The 12884-nt window shown below is 52.8% G+C and overlaps 6 protein-coding genes across 6 annotated transcripts; 4 read left to right on the top strand and 2 right to left on the bottom strand.

Moving 5' to 3' along the window:
- Positions 1–66: 66 nt before the first annotated feature.
- ACET3X_001154 (uncharacterized protein) lies at positions 67–615 on the bottom strand (the record flags this gene model as incomplete). Its single annotated transcript, XM_069446414.1, has 1 exon — positions 67–615. One exon carries the CDS (start codon positions 613–615, stop codon positions 67–69), a length of 549 nt encoding a protein of 182 aa, XP_069311396.1.
- A 516-nt stretch (positions 616–1131) lies between these two features.
- ACET3X_001153 (uncharacterized protein) lies at positions 1132–1766 on the top strand (the record flags this gene model as incomplete). The annotated part of the gene is made up of 2 exons (XM_069446413.1): positions 1132–1534; positions 1585–1766. The coding sequence occupies 2 exons, from the start codon at positions 1132–1134 to the stop codon at positions 1764–1766; spliced, it is 585 nt and encodes a 194-aa protein (XP_069311395.1).
- A 2074-nt stretch (positions 1767–3840) lies between these two features.
- Positions 3841–6430, top strand: ACET3X_001152 (uncharacterized protein; the record flags this gene model as incomplete). The annotated part of the gene is made up of 5 exons (XM_069446412.1): positions 3841–3901; positions 3949–4131; positions 4182–5305; positions 5371–5901; positions 5999–6430. The coding sequence occupies 5 exons, from the start codon at positions 3841–3843 to the stop codon at positions 6428–6430; spliced, it is 2331 nt and encodes a 776-aa protein (XP_069311394.1).
- Positions 6431–7012: 582 nt separating this feature from the next.
- Positions 7013–8275, top strand: ACET3X_001151 (uncharacterized protein; the record flags this gene model as incomplete). The annotated part of the gene is made up of 4 exons (XM_069446410.1): positions 7013–7130; positions 7201–7304; positions 7367–8006; positions 8100–8275. The coding sequence occupies 4 exons, from the start codon at positions 7013–7015 to the stop codon at positions 8273–8275; spliced, it is 1038 nt and encodes a 345-aa protein (XP_069311393.1).
- A 406-nt stretch (positions 8276–8681) lies between these two features.
- Positions 8682–9622, bottom strand: ACET3X_001150 (uncharacterized protein; the record flags this gene model as incomplete). The annotated part of the gene is made up of 2 exons (XM_069446409.1): positions 8682–8715; positions 8799–9622. The coding sequence occupies 2 exons, from the start codon at positions 9620–9622 to the stop codon at positions 8682–8684; spliced, it is 858 nt and encodes a 285-aa protein (XP_069311392.1).
- A 1325-nt stretch (positions 9623–10947) lies between these two features.
- ACET3X_001149 (uncharacterized protein) lies at positions 10948–12035 on the top strand. Its single transcript, XM_069446408.1, has 3 exons — positions 10948–11224; positions 11279–11392; positions 11464–12035. The coding sequence occupies exons 1-3, from the start codon at positions 11192–11194 to the stop codon at positions 11776–11778; spliced, it is 462 nt and encodes a 153-aa protein (XP_069311391.1). The 5' UTR covers positions 10948–11191; the 3' UTR covers positions 11779–12035.
- Positions 12036–12884: the final 849 nt, after the last annotated feature.

The raw sequence follows: 12884 nt of genomic DNA, 5'->3' as shown, positions 1-12884 counted from the left end.
GAACTCGAATTCATTTAATCGAATCTACGTACACATCTCAGTCTTAAGTTCCATTGGAATAATGATCTACAGTTTACTCTTCCCACTCTTGTCTTGCCCCTCTCTCTCCGTTTGCCTACCCATATCGTTCGTCGTGCTAGTCTCCGCTTTCAAACTCGCTGGGTCACCAAGCTGCGTCCTATTCACCTTTGCCCCATCGTTGTTTGCTAGTGTACCTCGTACCTTCTTGCTGTGTGGGAGATCATCCGTTGCCTCGCTCTTCTTACCTCCTTGCTTCCCATCCTCCATGTTTCGACCTTCTACGTTTCCGCCGTTGCCTATGGCTTTCTTGTCGCCGCCGCCAGCGCTTGTACCGGCTTTGCGATAAGGGTCTGAGACTGTGGGAGCAGAGTCTGATGATGAAGATGAAGAGGAGGAGGCAGACGGTGTGTCATTGCCTTGACCAGCTGGTGGAGCGGAATCGTTTGATGGGAAAGACTTTTTGTCGTCATTTGGGGGTTTCAGACTTGTGCCATCGCCTAGATCAGGGTTCGAGTTGGTGGAGTTGGTTGCTTCTTTGGTCTTTGGGTTTGACAGAGTGCCGCGGACGGATCTGGAGTGCGATGTGTCGACCATTGTTGCTGATGTTACTCCGTGTAGGTATGTATGTTTGGTGATGTTGTGACAGCAGATTTGAAAACCTGGGGAAGAGGAGGTTATACCCTACCATAACCTCGGCAGCTACATCATCGACATGTAGGCGTAGCTCGAGATGTTCCTACTTGTGGACGGCTCGCGTGTCTTTGACGCATTGTTTAGCGCGTAGAGATGACGTCTTGCATTATTGAGGTGCGCAATCACATGGAACCGTTCAGGTCAGACTCGAATCTCTTCGCATGTGTCACTGGGAGTAGCATCTACCAAAGTGAATGTCGGTCCCGAACTGTGTTGCTGTCCAAGACATCGACGTCTGTTGTAGTTACGAACGAATAAGGCCGCGTCGGCGGCTTACTGAGCTGAGCACTGACGATCCCCATCGCCGTATCCGTTGCACCTCGGTATCTCTTTACCCCAGAGCTCCACAATGATGTCCTCGATAAACGTCGCGGGAGCGGTACAAGCAAACCCTACCCCAAAGAACATCGATGCGCCATGACAGACGCCGTCATTGCCCGCCTGTCCTCAATTCCCTGGGCTGCTGCCCTGATCAATGACCCCAATTGGACCCCAGCCAACACTGCCTCCCGGACACCAAAGGCAACAGGGGAAGATTCCTTTATCGCGGAAACCCTAAGCACAGATCGCACGATACGAGCCCTTCTGACGCTCCGACCGGTCGACGAAGAAGATGGCGATATCGCATACAAGGAGGTCAAGACCATCGTCGAGCTAGGCGACGGACTCAACGGCTACCCGCAGATCATACATGGGGGTTGTGCTGCGACACTACTCGACGAGATGTGCGGTATTTTGATCATGCTGAATATGGAGAGGAAGGTGCAAAGGATAACAGAAAACGGTCGCCGCGCAGCTGCCTTGAACTACTTTACTGCCTGTGTGTTCATGTCGTGCATCAACTCCACAACACAAGCTGAACGCGAACAGATCTGAACACCACCTACAAGAAGCCGGTGCCGACACCCGGTGCGCTTCTTCTTACGGCCAAGATCGAGCGACAAGAAGCGGGCGATCGGAAACTATACGTTCGTACGACTATCGAAGACGGCAACGGTACAATATATACCCTCGGCGAGGCCTTGTTCGTCAAGGTTTCCACCAAGTTATGACGACTTATGAGTCGTCACACGTTCTGCAAGCGGAAATCTAGTGATGTGGCAGTGTTGCAATGTGTTACGGAACGTCCTTGAGGCGCCAGTCAGATTGGACACTCACTCGGATGCCGGTCGCCGACCAGCCTCAAGAGTACATCGACCACAGCAGCGCGTACTCAATCAGTGCATGGAGACAGCATCTCATCTTTGAGGTAGTACCACTCGCGTGGCCATCTGTCGTATACGGCTGTATGCCGACAAGCTTGTCGTACGACACCGCACAACACAACTGCATGCCGCGACCCTATGGAGGACGACGTTGCGCTTGTTGATACGGATTGAAGCCCCCTTTTCTCTGCAATACAGAATCTCTGGAACATCACGATTCTTGAACGTCTATGATCGTAGCCACCTTCCAATACTGTGACAAGACAGGCGTGTACTTGAAAATTGGCGCTGCTAACTTTTTCCACCGCACATAGGCTGAGCGATTTTGTCCGAAGTTACAAGCTTACGTTTTTTAACTACCAACGTCGCATACTCCGTGAAAATCCCATCGACTTCTGCCCGTTTTGCGATATATGAAGCTACTGAGCGCGCCGCCAGCTCTTAGTGGCGGATCGGTCGAACGAGCAAGCTGGGTTTCAGCCACATGACTGGTCACAACCATATTCTTTTAATCTATCTAACCCTGGCCCGCATGATCTACCCTGTGCATGACCGTCGTCTAGGCCTGCCTCAAAATATCTGGGGTAGTCGAGCAGGCCCTCGCGATGTTGCAATCTCCAAGACATGCATACAGGGAATTCCTCTCTAGAACACGGCGCTCGGCCAATCTCTATCTCAACTGCAGGTCTACCATGCCCAGACCTGGGCATGCCAGAGTCCGCAAACGAGACTATACGCTCCGCGGTGAGCGTTCATGCGCCTGACGTCGCCAGTCATTTGCAATTTCCTACTGGTGTCGTTTCAACCAGACTTTGTTCCGATCGGGCAGGTCCAAACAGTGATCTTGGGCTGGCTTTTGGGTTGCTTGTCTTGCGACAGTCTCACAAGACTCCCTGCATTTGCCCCATTACTGCACCGTTGGGTGTGAAGTAAGTGCTCTGACGTTGAAGAAGGAACTAAGAGGAGCACGCGGGCTTGAGGCTTATGCTGCAGGGCAAGATCATAGGGCAGACTGATGCAGTGCGACGCATGGCTCTGCTATCCAGGACTACCCCACATTCAGGCGTCGCTGTCGAAACTACTGTAGATGGCGCAAACCCGGGGTTCTAGCCTTCATAACCGGGGAACCAATCGTAGAGACATTCGCTCTGATCTTAAAATTGGTGTTCATCACATGCTTCAGTCAGGGTTTGCATTGTCACTGGACGGCGCTTCACAGAATTAATATGCGTAGGGCCGACCCGATGACCAGTGCCTATCGAGGTTAGCTGTAAGTCCTCTTAGTGTCCTCACAGCTTCTTTGCTTGTAGCTTACTCAAGGCGTATCTTGAAAGGCGCGTTGCATTTCACTGTTCATAACCATTCAACCTCTGACAAAAACTGCAACTTGTGTTCGTCATAGCAGATCATACTGAATGGAGAATTGAAACAGGCTTGCCAAATGGCTGAACAAAACAAAGCATTCTTCGGAGATTTGACTTGAAGAGGAAGGGTGTAAGTACGCGCCCTTCCACTCCCCAGACTACGTTACTCAAGCTAAGACATCTCGTACTGTGAGCCGACAGAAGCTATGTAACCCTTCAAACGGCAACAGGGGTAGCCGCCTAGTGGGTCAGTATGCGGTAGGTCCTTATGACCTTCTGAGTGGGAGTCGGTGAGGCTTCCTCATCACCGGATGCTGCTCGCTAGCCAGCCGGCAGGCTTGATAGGGGCAGATCCTTGACAGACTGTATGGGTGTACAGTCCTTCTCCTATCACATTCAGCGAAGAGGGGTGGCAGTAAACAAACGGGGATATTAAATAGACATCATCTTCTCACTTCCTGATACCTTCTTTTCTCAATACACTCTACATTCCTTTCTATACCTCCTCTTTGTGTTCCACTATACATACAACCATCTACTAGTACATACTTACCAGTATGCACTTACCCTCCTTGATCGCCTGCCTCAGTGCAGTCGGTATTCAGGGCGCTGCTATATGTAAGCAAAGGTCTTCCCCTTCACAACTCCAGGCTGACATTAGGTAGCCCGCTTTGGCCGACAAGTATCAATCGATACTGAGCCTGCATCAAACATAAGCAGTCTCGCAGCCATCGCAGCCATCGCAGATGGGTACTGGTTGAATGACCTCTCCGGCAACGGACGAGCTCCTTTCAATGGTAACAGCGCTTACAAGGTCTTCCGCAATATCAAAGAATACGGCGCAAGGGGTGAGCTACTTGGCTCTTCGTGTTCCAATATGCCACTGACACTCTTGTAGGTGACGGTGTTACCGATGATTCCGATGCAATCAACCGTGCTATTTCCGACGGGAACCGTTGCGGTCCCGGCGTGTGTGACTCGGCCACGGATTCCCCAGCCGTGGTCTACATCCCTTCTGGAACCTACCTCATTAGCAAGCCCATCATCTTCTATTACATGACACAGCTTATCGGCAACCCCCGAGCTCTCCCCGTTCTGAAGGCTGCTCCCACTCTTCAGGCTCTTGCCCTCATCGACGCTAGTCCTTATGGCAGCAACGGCAACCCTGGCTGGACATCAACCAACATCTTCCTGCGACAGATTCGTAATCTGGTCATTGATGGCACCGCTGTTGCCCCAACCAATGGCTTTCAGGGTATCCACTGGCCTGCCTCGCAAGCTACGACTATTCAGAATGTCAAGATCCGCATGACCCAGGCGTCAAACTCGGTGCATGCCGGTATCTTTGTTGAGAACGGATCTGGTGGCCACATGGCTGACCTTGATATCGAAGGCGGGTTGTATGGTATGAACATTGGAAACCAACAATTCACCATGCGCAATGTGAAGATCTCCAAGGCCGTCACTGGTATCTCACAAATCTGGAACTGGGGCTGGTTGTACTCCGGTCTTACAATCAGCGACTGTGGAACGGCCTTTTCCATGAGCAATGGCGCTGCCGCCAACAAACTCGAGGTTGGCTCTGTTGTCATCATTGACTCTGAGATCACCAACTGCCCGAGGTTTGTCGACATGGCGTGGCGAAGGGATAGTCAGCCTATCGGTGCTGGCCAGCTGATACTCGAGAACATTAGGCTCAACAACGTACCCAACGCTGTTGTAGGTAACGGAGCCACCGTACTCCCAGGTGGAACACTGACCATCCAAGCTTGGGGTCAGGGCAACAAGTACGCTCCTAATGCGAACGGTCCAGAGAAATTCCAGGGAGCCATCACTCCTGTCGCTCGACCAGCAAGTCTTTTGGATGGTGGCAAGTACTATTCCAAGTCGAAGCCGCAGTACGAGAACCTTGGTACTGGTGACTTTATCAGTGCTCGTGGTAGTGGAGCCACAGGTGACGGTCGTACCGACGACACCAGGGCTGTACAGGATGCCATCACCAGGGCTGCAGCTCAAAATAAGGTGAGTAACCGCTTCAGCACTGCACGCTATCTCTTCTCCAAATGCTAACCCTACTACCCCTATAGGTTCTCTTCTTCGAACACGGCGTTTACAAGGTCACCCAAACAATCTACGTCCCGCCAGGCTCGCGAATGGTCGGTGAGACCTTCTCCGCAATCATGGGCTCTGGCGCCACATTCGGCAACAAAGACAGACCTGTTCCCATTGTGCAGATCGGCAGGCCTGGCGAGAGCGGTCGCATCGAGTGGTCCGATATGCTTGTGCAAACCCAAGGTGCCACTCCAGGAGCTATTGTGATCCAATACAACCTCAACACTGAACGAGGCTCCGGTCTCTGGGATGTACACACCCGCATCGGAGGTTCTAAAGGTACCAATCTGCAGGTCGCTCAATGCCCTTCAACTGTGGGATCCGTCAAGCAGGAATGCATGGCTGCACATACCAACGTGCACGTCACCAAGGGCGCGAACGGAGCATACTTTGAGAACAACTGGTTCTGGACAGCAGATCATGATTTGGATGATGCGCGATCCACACAAATCTCCGTCTTCACTGGCCGCGGACTGCATGTCGAATCACAAAATGTGTGGCTATGGGCCAACGGCGTAGAGCACCAGGCGCTATATCAGTACCAGGTAAACCATTCTCGACAGTGTGACGTGGCAATATAAGCAAAGGCTAACAGGTGCATAGTTCAACGGCGCGTCGAACATCTTCGCAGGCTTCATCCAAACGGAAACCCCGTACTACATGCCTACACCCGACGCCTCGAACCAACCCTACGGCAGGTCCGACGCCTTCTCAGACCCCGTCTACCCAGCCGGTGCATCAGCCTGGGGTCTCCGCGTGCTCAACTCCAAGAACGTGCTCATCTACGGCGGCGGCTTGTACTCCTTTTTCCGCAACTACAACGTCGGATGCTCGAGCCCCACGGCACCGAATGGATTCCGCAACTGCCAGAGTCGCGTCCTTTCTATTGAGGGGGCTAGCAGTATTCAGGCTTTTGCGCTGAGTGAGGTGGGTAGTGAGTGGATGGTTACAGTTGATGGTGTCGACAAGGCGAAGTGGAGTGATAATCTGAGCGTGTACTCGAATACTATCGGGTGGCTCGGATATGGATTCTAGATCTTCAGGGGAAGGTTGATATGTATATAGGAATGGAGGGATTCAATTGGCTGTATATACGGGCTGGGGTTTGGTGTTCTTCTGGTTTGCTGACCATGGTCACCATTCGTTCGTTGGGCTGTGATACTATTAGCTTAGCATATACTTTCTTTGAAAATGCGGGAACTCAGTTCATAAACGTTTCTCTAATTTCTCACACCGAGCGTAATCGTGGTCCTGCGCTTCAAGTAGTTGTATGGCGGCTAGTTGATGTTGTACCTCAGCTGAATACTCGTGCGTGAATGGTCAAACCATGTCATGATCACTGTCCAGTATTACCCCTACACTCTTCGGCCGATATCCCATGCATCGGGACGAAAGAAGGTTTTGGAATCCAACGTCGACCGCTGTAAGACACTGTTTCCCCACGTGGTGGACCCTGCATACATAACTCCAGGCCGCCCCACTGAGGGGCAGTCAGGTAGCTCTGACGTTGGAAAGTTCCCGAGGGCAGCTACAACATCACCAGAAAAAAAAAAGTCTACTTTTCAGTTCACCACCGTCTAGTTGCGAACTTCCAAAGCATATTGATCAGTATCCAAGATGGCTGACGTCAACCTCCAAGAAGTCCACGACTTCATGATCTCCATCGCCAAGCAAGCTGGTGAACGCATCGTCTCCGCAAAGCCTACAACACAAGGCTCGGGATCAAAGAAGAACTGTACGTAACAACCACTGAAATAGACTTCTGTACTATTGGAATAACTAGTGCTGACTAAATCCAATGACAGCGGTCGATCTCGTCACCGAAACTGATCGCGCCGTCGAAAACCTCATTTCGACATCCCTCCGCGAAAAGTACCCAGACTACGAATTCATGGGCGAAGAAACATACGTAAGTTTCCTGTGTGACATGCATGTAAGATGGGTTACTAATCTAGTTGCACCGATATCCAGAAGCCTGGCGACAAACTTACTGCAGCACCGACATTCATCTGCGACCCTATTGACGGAACAACAAACTTTGTGCACCGATACCCTTATGTCAGCATCTCACTCGGTCTCGCGATTGACCGCGAGCCCACTGTAGGCATCGTGTACAACCCGTTTACGCAAACCTTGTACTCTGCGATAAAGGGACAAGGCGCGTATCTGAACCAAACAACAAAATTACCGCTGTCACCGCCAACGCCGCTAGAGACGCTGAATACTTGTTTAGTTGCTGTGGAGTGGGGCAGTGACAGGAGCGGGAACGACTTCAGGGTTAAGAGTGAAACTTTCAAGAAGTTGGCGGCCACAAAGGAAAATGGGGGTGGCATGGTACATGGGTTGAGGTCATTTGGCTCGGCGGCGCTGAATCTGTGTGGGGTTGCGAGTGGAGGGTTGGATATTTACTGGGAGGCGGGATGCTGGGCGTGGGACGTTTGTGCTGGGTGGGTCATCCTAAAGGAAGCTGGCGGGATGATGGTTGATGCGAATCCGGGCAACTGGAATCCAGAAGTGGAAGGACAGAGGTATCTGGCTGTGCGAGGGGGTGAAGGACAAAAGGAGATTATCGAGGAATTCTGGGGCTTGGTCGACGGTGCGTTTGAGGTGGGTACGTAGAGTATGGATATTCTCGTCAGACGAGTGGTAAACATTGTCAAGTTCGAACATCATATCACATCAGCATCAGACACACTAGAATTAGGGGCGACCAAAGGTATTCTCATTATTGCCACCACTAGGATATCCTCCACAGTCAGTCCGAACCTTCTGAGCGGCCTCGATCAATCTGTCACCGCATCGGACACGTCTCCACCAGAGAGCGGTGTCCTCCAGCACGATGTCTTCCTAATCCACGCAGCACCATGCTTCCAAAAATGAATGTCCCTTCCTTTTCTTGGTATTCGTACAACAAAGCCCTTGATTTCCCAAAGCACAAAACAAAAGAAACACAGTTTCGTGGTCGTGTACTCTCTCTGCAAGCAGAGAGGGGAAGAGCTCGTTGACGTCGTTTGATCAAGGATTAGGGGGAACGCGATGGGGGTAAGCAAACTCCACTAGTAAAAGAGAGCGAGCAAGAGAGATAAGATGAGTTGGGAGAGATGATATAACGGTACGCCGAATGTTTTTGGTTGTTTTCACATTTTGTCGCTGGTCGGCAATTTGGGTGTGCGAGCGGAGTAAGGTAAGATTTCCAACTTGGTGTGTACTCCGGGGTTGTATGCAAGGGGTGTGTGTGTTTGCGGGTGTTGCGGTGACGGGTAAGTGGGTGTGCGGATCAATGTCTTTAGACGGTCCTAGGAGTGCCGCGGGCTGAGGCGCTAGCGGGTCGTCAGTACGAGATCAACATCACAATATGCAAGAATCTTCAAAAAGAGGGTGAACAGAAAAGCGCAAGGCGTACCTCGCGTCCACAAGATCATCCACATGATTGCACATGGCCACGAACAGGTCAAAGAACAGTTTTCCCCCCATCTCCATCTCCATCTGCATGGTGCCACTACGCTTGAAGGTTTTCCGACTGCGGATAATCAGAGCGAGGTAATGAGCGCGCAGCCGCGAGTCGCTATCCGGCGTATTCTCGTACGCGTAGCGTGCGCTGCGCAAGATGGTTCCGACCTCGATCCCGCTCTGCAGGCCCTGCTTGCGCAGAGAGAGCTTCTTGAGCTCTTCGAGGCCGTAGCAATCAGCTGCACAGTAGACTGCTGTGTCGCGGAGAATGACGTCTCCTACGCCGGAGTGGAAAAAGGTTGGCTCGACGGCAGCTGCGCGGTCGCCGGGTTTGTTTGGGTCAGGTGAGGCAATTGCACCTTCGAGCATCCAGGTCTGGCGGCGCTTGTCTTGGACAAGGCGTGGGTAGTAGTCGCCCTTGTACAGATACTCGAGGATACAACTGAAAATCTCAGGTTCCTCCGTGGGCAGATCGATGCGGCGGTTAGCGGATTCGAAGAACTGGCCCCGCAGCAGTTCAGCAAAATACGGGGAGTGACTTAGGACGTCTTCGTGCGCAGCGAACAGTCGTTGGTCGGAACCAACGATGACTGTCACGATGGACGAGGTGAGCGCTGGTGAGCCAGCATCCATCATTGGACTGTCCTTGCGCGTATCCAGCTTCTCGGCCATGACCTTCTGCTTGGACGCATCGCGGAACGATCTCTTCGGCTGTTTAGTGATCTTGCCTGAACGGTCTTTCTCCTTCGAGCTAGCGAAAGAGCGTTTGCCGAACATTCTGACCGAAGAGAGAGATCGAAGTAGCGAGCGACGGAATTTCTCGTAAAGAGTGGACAGGTTAGTGTGACGCAGCGTTCATAAGAGAGAAATGGGAGCTCCGGAAACTCTCAGATTTCGCAAACCTTTCGGGAGAGAAAAGTCGTTGAAGATCCGAAGAGCTTAGCGAGCTTACCAACACTGGTGGTGAAGATAAAGCACGCTTTGGTTGTCGAACTCAGGCTTGTCGTGAGGCGTAAAGGCCGCAGTTGTGGGGTCGCAGCTTGTTAAATACCGACAATGCCAAGTCGGTGCCCCTGTAGCCTGGACAACTAGCGCTGGCAGGCTGGGGCTATGTAACATGCAGACTGCCATTGCTATTCGCCCATTGCTGCATGCTGGGCTGCAGCAGTTATCAGGCTGCGAGGCGTCATTGTTTGCACCTCCTCATTCGATGCCCTTGAAAACATGGAAGACCATGGAACATGGCAAGTCCTCGGAGGATTGGCAGTACGCGAGCCATGAATAGCGCGCGAGTTGGCGTGTTGGACCCAGCGATGTAGATTCGAGCGCGCGAAGAAAAGCTAGCATGGACAGGGACTTGAAGGTTGAAAGTGAAGCCGTTTTGGTCGGACCGTTTTGTGGTGTGCGCGTCGCGTCTCTATCGCGGTGTAACGTGACCTGTGGTGTTGGGCGGCCTCTTGTGACTCACCAAGACGGCGGGCTGCATTGAGTGACGAATTGCGCAGTGCTGCATCGCGCCCAAGTCTAGATTCAGGAAGACTTGGTCGGTCGGGGACAGCATGCAGACAGTAGGTTCGGCGCTCCGAACTATAATACTGCGCTTATGCGCTATGCCTAGTGGTGAAGCGTGCAAATGCGTGGCCTACGTGTTCAGGGACCGAGGGGACCGTGGCTGCTGCTGCTGATGCTAGATGCGGTCGGTCAGGCCCAGCTGAAACACATTAGCTCGTCAAGAGGCCAAAACCACGTGTCCTAGATGAGTCTTGGGCACGTCCAGTCCCGGACATGTACGAGTGTGGACTAAGGACATGGGAATCTTGATAACATGTCGTGACGGGGATGCACCTTGATGTTCGGCACTCGCAAATGAGGCGGAACGTAGCGAGACTGCTTTCTCTCGTGACGGTATGACGTCGTTTTGTTTTCGCACACTCGAGTCGAGAGTGCAAGACGTGGTGCCGATGACAAGAGACAGAGCTGGAACGAACAACGTGTGAATGCTAGCCTGTTCCTGCTACCAGAACGTGTGAAGGCGATCGTCTTCCGGGCCGCGTGCGGAGCTTTGACTAAAGAATCCAAGGTCCCTCGTCATCCATAGGCAACTTTCCCCACATCTACAACCCTCTTTTCACGTCCATCACCTGCCACTGCATCCCGCCTACCCACACAGAGAGTGAAGTTGTTGCATTGTATTCCTACTGCTCGTCGCTCTTGCTTGACCTGCACAGCTGGCGCCTGCTTCTGTCTGACTACTTCAACTACACCGCCTACCGCGTCGCCGTAGACAGTCTCACACGATACACGATCACTCTTGACAGACGCAACCACAACTAACCGACCGCAACCATGAGCACCGGAGCGAAGAAGCGTATTATGAAGGCAAGCCACATCTGCCCTGGCGCAGAAGCAAGTATACTGATAACAATACGACAGGAGTACGGCGAGTGCATGGCTGACACACCGCCCGGTATGAAGATCAACTTCGACGAGCAGAACATGACCAAGTGGGAAGTGTTGATGGACGGCCCAGCCCAGTCGGCCTATGCTGTACGTTGGACTGTCTGATCCATGCGCCCTCTGTGCGCTCTCGGAAGCATCGACTAACCACAGCTGTGCAGGGCGGCCATTTCAAGCTCGAGATTACTTTCCCGACCGAATACCCTTTCAAGCCACCCGTCGTCAGCTTCCGCACCAAGATCTACCACCCCAACGTCAGCAACGATGACAAGGGGTCCATGTGCCTGGGTCTGCTGCGCGCTGATGAGTGGAAGCCGCCAAACAAGGTCGTCGCGGTCCTGCGCCTGATCCAGACGCTGCTCATTGAGCCCAACCCGGACGACGCGATTGAGCCGTCGATTGCCAACGAATACCGGGAGAACCGCAGCGAGTTTGAGAAAAACGCAAAAGACTGGGTCAAGCGCTACGCCAAGTGAGGGGTCACACGGGTCCTCTACCGGCTAGGCGGGCGAGGGCATCGGTTGGGGCAGCACAGTACTTGACGGATACATATTCATTTTTGCATCTTTGGCGTTCGGCGAAATTTGCATGCGGACGGAACCCTTCTTGACCGGTGTGGGCGAAGAAGCATACAACGTTTTGCAGATCGCGATGCACGCACGACTTTGGTAGGCATCGGGCGATTAATGCAGGGTAGACTTACTCAGGTTCGCCAAATAAGATGAGTTCATACCGCAACATGTCGTCATGTTCCAATCTCCCGTGCCAGTGCTCTTAGAAGCGAGCCGCAGCATAAGACAAGGGGGACCTGAAATTTTCCTTCTCGAAGGCCGAGAAAGGCTTCCATGGCCTAGTACACTTCCTAACTGAGGTTGCTACGTCCTAGGTAGGCCGACTATCCAAGTTTGTCCGCTTCGCGTGAGAAGTAGGAGGCTGCGAATGCAGGACCACGGGCGCTGTGCTAGCGAGTCAGGTACAACAAAGCGTGTGGCACGCGCCTCAGAAGTCCGTCGCAAGTGTTCCGGTAAAGCAAATAGTGCATCATGTAATCCGAGGGAGCCGCGCTGGGTGCTGCGAGTCCTTGTCGACGTGCATCGAGTGAACCGGCTAGAGCATCGTGTTTGTACACTGTGAATGTGCGTGGTGATTGCTGTGATTTCCGTGATTCAATAGTGCCCCCGGACGGCTGATTGGCCGGGAGCGCGTCAATGTTGCGAAGCTTGCCGGCCGTCGGTAGCTGTGGCAGCGCTTATGCAACTCTCCTAATTGTGCTGTTGCATGTCAAGGGAACGAACTCCTCTGACAAGCCTACTAGAGGTCCACCAAGCTCCTACCGGCCCGCGACCTCTACCAGCTTACAGGAATCGGGGATGAGGGAAGCGCCGCGTCTTGGCAGAGAGTCAGTGAGGAGCGGATCCAGGCGCCGCTGCTGCTGAAGGAGACTTTCCTGCTACACTTTGGCCGCACTCATCTCCTCACCACCGTCTGATTGCGCCCGCGCCAGTGCGGCACACGTTCCTTATCCTTCGAACCCGACCTCATTCTTTCACTTTCCCCGTTCACTGCCCCCCCACTGCTTTTT

This window comes from Alternaria dauci, chromosome 1 (assembly GCF_042100115.1).
Source record: "Alternaria dauci strain A2016 chromosome 1, whole genome shotgun sequence".
NCBI lineage: Eukaryota > Fungi > Ascomycota > Dothideomycetes > Pleosporales > Pleosporaceae > Alternaria > Alternaria dauci.
Note: the sequence above shows the minus strand (reverse complement) of the source record. Positions and strands in the feature narration are given on the sequence as shown.

What these genes read in the sequence shown, in the direction of transcription:
- ACET3X_001149 (XM_069446408.1), top strand. Translation starts at nt 11,192, where the DNA reads ATGAGCACCGGAGCGAAGAAGCGTATTATGAAG. An exon ending in CGAAGAAGCGTATTATGAAG is followed by an intron (nt 11,225 to 11,278) that starts GCAAGCCACATC and finishes ACAATACGACAG; the next exon opens with GAGTACGGCGAGTGCATGGC. An exon ending in CAGCCCAGTCGGCCTATGCT is followed by an intron (nt 11,393 to 11,463) that starts GTACGTTGGACT and finishes ACAGCTGTGCAG; the next exon opens with GGCGGCCATTTCAAGCTCGA.